Here is a 4,786-nt window from a genome sequence, read left to right on the forward strand (position 1 = left end):
GGCTCGGGCCGGCTGCCTGCGTGGGTTGGGGCACGTTGTTTGGGCTCCCTGGGCTCCTCCATTTTCTCATTTGTACAAAAAAACCGCCCAAACAACCAAAAGAAGAAAAACCAACAGAGGAGATAACGGTGCTTTGCTGGAGGTGCCCATCTAGTTTTTAAGCTCTTTCGGGGCGAGCAGGGTTGTTCTGCACTAGGCTTTTAGGCACGTGTAATTATTGTAGAGCCTGCTTTTGTACTGGTAGTACAAACGATTATAATTACTGTTTTTTTAAAGGATATTGCCCTTTCCAGTGTGCAGGTACAGGTGTAGTTCACAGGTGCAGTATGTATTCTATATGCTAATGACAAACGTTGAGTTTTGATGTGTAATTGGAAGATAGCCTCCTTCTTTCTTTCCAGGGGATGGAGAAACACCTTTTTCATGAGTAGGTGTGGAAAACACCTCAAAATGTTTAAAAGGTCATTCCTCTTTCTTCTACCAGGCTTCTCCAGCTGGTCAGCCCCTTTTGTCACATCAGAATTCTTCCTGCCTTATCTGCCTTGACTGTGAATGCGCATGGACCTCAAGTACCAGTAATGTCAATGGAAACACCTGGTCAAAGCAGTTAATCACATCCTTATTTCATCTCCCCATGTTCCAGAGGCCCATTATACCATAATGGTTTTGTTTACCCAGCCTCCTAAGTCATTCCTGGTAATACTTGCAACAGGCCAAACAAGAAGGTTGAGCATTGCAACTCTTGACTCCTTATCACGTGTAGTCCTTTTTGTGTTCCCCAGCCCTGGGTGTGAATCCAGCGCGCTGGTCAGCAGGCACCAGCCGGACCAGTGGTGCTTTTGTTATTACACAACTGGAAACCTGCGTATCCCAGGGCGTGACTCACTTTCTTTTGATGGCCTTCCCTGAATGCTCAGGAATAATGAGACACATTTGTATTTCATGGAGAGGTATTATCAATGAGATGTAGATATTAGAGTATTATGTATTTGGGGGGCTTTTAGCGACAAGAGCAGTGTCCTCCACAGATGGTTATGCACTGTAATTTTGTTGTGGCAGTATGTCTTTTGTTTGTTTGAGAGATTGTGTATTGCACAGTGAGTGAGGGAAGGTATATAAAAGAAATATCATTGAAAAAATCTTTATGGGCATAGGTTCTGGTCCTTTTGCATCAAAAAGATTTGGAAGTCTTGGTGCCAGAAAAGATGAAACGAAGTCTGCAGTTAGGAGAGTTAAGTGGTTTTCATCTTGTCTTACTCCTCTCAAGCTGCAGAGGAGGGAGCATCCAGTGCCTTGCCCAGGGGTGGTGCAAGGCAGGGCGGGGGCACTCATGGAGTGCAGCCAGGGGTAGGAAAGGGACTGTCTGTGTGAGTGCTTGGCTGCTCCCGAAGGTGCTGAGCCGCTTTATCCTATCACCATTTGCTGGGGGATGCTTTGTTCTAACCTGAGCTTTGTCCTTGCATGCTCATGAAGAAACTTCAACTATATGTTGCTCCACTGAAAATTTTCCTTCAGAGGACAAGGAGATTTTAAAGCATTTTTTTTCCTAAACTGTCCTGGAAATGTGTTAGTGCTAGAAGGTTAAAATTCAGTAGCAGAAGGAGATGGCAATGCCTTTGTGTTTCTGTTGACCTGTTTGCAGTTGGTGTTACTGCATTGGGAAGATTATCAAGAGGCTGTGTAGTTTTTTGGTTTTCTTTTTTTTTTTTTCTTTCAGGAGAGGAGAAACTAAGCTAGCAAAGAGCATGACAGGATGACAGTAGGTCAGGTGGGGCATCACAAGCCGACCAGTCAAATGCAGATACATGGACAGGGAAGAAAAATGAAGGGGCAGGAGCAGCTCTGGATGTGGCGCTCCTCAGTGGGTCCCTCAGACAGTGCAGATGAGCCCTAACGTATCTCAGCAGAACCTGCATTGTAGACTGCTTGGAGAAGTCCTCCAAGATGCATTTCCAAGTTATGATATGTTTTCTGTTCAACCAAGCTAGGAACTCATTGCCTCGCAAGGTCATAATTTTCAGAGCATCTTCCCACAGCTGAGGTGATACTGGTGGGGGTCTCTGTGCTGGTGGCCACATGGTGAATCTGCCTTATTCTCAAGGATATGCTTCTTTCATGTAGGCCTTTCCCCAGATGAACTGTGGTTTCTCTGCAGAAAAAAATTGTCAGGAGCAAGCAGCACCATCAGGAAATAGCATTGTATGCTCAGTGCTGGGATGGCTATGGGTGAAATGCTGTGCTGGGATATGCTAACACCGCCAAAGGCTAGAGCTTCTGATGCCTTTTGTCTTTGCGTTCCTGTGACAGGATGCTGTTCCCCCTGCCTCTGCGGGTAGCCTGCAGTCTGCTTGCCTGGCTCTCTCTCTATACTTGGTTCTGCCATCGCTACAAGCACCGGAATTGTGAATGGAGCTGCAGGCTGGTCACGCTGACCCATGGCATCCTTGCTACCTGTCTCTCTGCTTACATTGGCTTTATTGATGGTCCCTGGCCTTTGAGTCACCCAGGTAAGCAATGAAAGTTGTGGTCCCAAGTCCCCTAGTGGGTGATGGCACAAAGTGGCGTTCTCCTACCGCCTTAGGAATTCCTCATTCCACTTGAGGAATGATCATTGTAATGATACCTGAACTGCTTTGTGATGGAAAGAACTAGAGAAATGGAGAGACTGGTACTGTATTTTGCTGGTGTAAAGGCCTTCCCCAGCTGCAATCTGGCAGAGTGTGTGATCACATTGTGTGGCCATTATGTGTGTGCAGCTGTTAGACTAACAGCTCTAGTATTGTGTGACTTGGCTGACTTCTCCAGCTGAGCTGTGATCCATATAAGCCAATACCAGCCTGCCAGTGCTGAAGGTGAATACCCCTTCCTTGTCTTGGATCCTGGCTGCTTGTTGCCTCCATGCTTTAAAGGACTGTCCGGTGTCTTTGTGTTTCAGGATCACCAAACACAACTCTTCAGGTACATGTGCTGTGCCTTAGCTTGGGCTACTTCCTCTTTGACCTTTGTTGGTGCGTGTACTTCCAGACAGAGGGTGCCCTGATGCTGGCCCACCATCTGGTGAGCATCTTGGGCATCACAGCATCACTGGCACTGGGGGAGTCAGCTGCGGAGGTCAATGCCGTCATCTTTGGTAGTGAGATCACTAACCCACTGCTGCAGGCCCGCTGGTTCCTGAAGGAGATGGGATGTTACCACAGTTTCACAGGCGATGTGGTGGATTTCTTCTTTGTGGTCCTCTTCACTGGGGTGCGGATTGGAATGGGGGCCTGGCTGATGTACTGTGAGCTTGCTTCTTCCAAACCCAGGTGGTACATTAAGCTGGGTGGCATCATCATGTACGCTGTCTCCTGGGTTTTCATGGTCAGCATCTGTCGCTTCGCTAGGAGAAAGAGCATGAAGAAGTACCACGCTTGGAGGAGTCGGAGGAATGATGAGTTATACTTGAAAACTAATGGACATCTGAAAAACCACTGACTGGATGCTGAGTAAAGACTTCCTCAGTTCACAGTCTGGCAAGAAGGGGATTGTGCCTGAAATGCCACTGTTGGGAGAGGAGCCAACACACGTTAGCAATTCTGGAGCCAAATTTATCCCTGGCATAACTCCACTGAAATCCATGGAGCTATGCCATGGATTCATTGGACCTGCAGTGTTTGGCCTGGCAGAGGCTGGCTCAGTGTGTATGTAAGCATACACTAAATGATATGAGTGAAAGAAGGGCTAATTTTACAGACTAAACATAACTAGTCCATCAGTGCAGGTGTAAATAGTAATGTTAGTAGCTAACTCCTTCAGCACTGCTAGAATCTTGGAAGAGAGGAGAAAATAACACTAGATCTTCATGTTCAGTGTTCTGTACAGTCTAGACAGCTAGAGTGATTCTTCATACTGTTAGGAGGAAGCATGTTTTAGTGTTTCATCAAAGTTGGGATTCCTGGCTCTTCCACCAACTTGTTATGTGACCTTGGGCAAGTCATGTAACTCTAACTCTGTGCCTAATTTCCCCATCTGTGAATTGGGGGTGATAGAGCTGATCCATCTATGTTATTGCACTTTCAGATCTTTACTTGAGAGGTGCTATATAAATGCAAAATGATGGTTGTTATCATTGTTCATGATCCCTTTGTTTCCTTTGGGAGAAACAGTTTTGATGGTTGAGCTACAGTTTGACTCTAGAAAGAACAGTATTTTAGGTAGGTAATTGTTTCCTACCCTTTCTAATTCCTTTTAGTATCTTATTAAATAACATATTGATAACTGATTTTTCAGTAGTGTCCAGAAGCTCTAATCAGCACTGGCACCTTGCAGGACTAGGTGCTCTGTGAGTACACCCAAAGACACAGCCCCAGATGTGAAACGCTTCTCAGACTTTTTCCCTCTTCTTCATCCCTGACTGTTAAAACTCCACTCATCCCCTCCAAATACTGCTTTTAGCTTCTTGAGTGACTAACACTCTCTGTTATGAGAAGCCCCATCAGGACTTGCCAGTAAGTGGTTTTCTGGCTAATGGACCAAGCCCTGATTTGTCTGCAGAATGCCCAGATTCCCTCTGCTGTGCTTATTGGCCCAAAAGCAGGCATAGTGTGGAGCCAGCCTGAGACCAAATGGCATGTCTTGAGATTGTCAGACAAATACCTTCCCCAAACTGTAAGTAACACTTAAAAATAAGAACAGTAAATGCAGAGTGTTTTACTGCAGCAATCTCCAAACAATCTGTACTTGCTGGTTTTGGCAATCTAAAGGGAACAGGGGCCAGAACCTGATTTGTAGTGAAGGCTGTGTATTT

General features: G+C 45.9%; 1 protein-coding gene across 1 annotated transcript; it reads left to right on the forward strand.

Annotated features, from left to right (window-relative positions):
- Positions 1 to 1,642: 1,642 nt before the first annotated feature.
- Positions 1,643 to 3,474, forward strand: TMEM136 (transmembrane protein 136; the record flags this gene model as incomplete). Its single annotated transcript, XM_010296302.1, has 3 exons — positions 1,643 to 1,719; positions 2,304 to 2,507; positions 2,936 to 3,474. Coding segments are annotated over 3 exons (820 nt in total), but the record flags the coding sequence as incomplete, so codon positions are not given.
- Positions 3,475 to 4,786: the final 1,312 nt, after the last annotated feature.

This window comes from Phaethon lepturus, unplaced genomic scaffold, assembly GCF_000687285.1.
Source record: "Phaethon lepturus isolate BGI_N335 unplaced genomic scaffold, ASM68728v1 Scaffold17331, whole genome shotgun sequence".
Lineage (NCBI taxonomy): Eukaryota > Metazoa > Chordata > Aves > Phaethontiformes > Phaethontidae > Phaethon > Phaethon lepturus.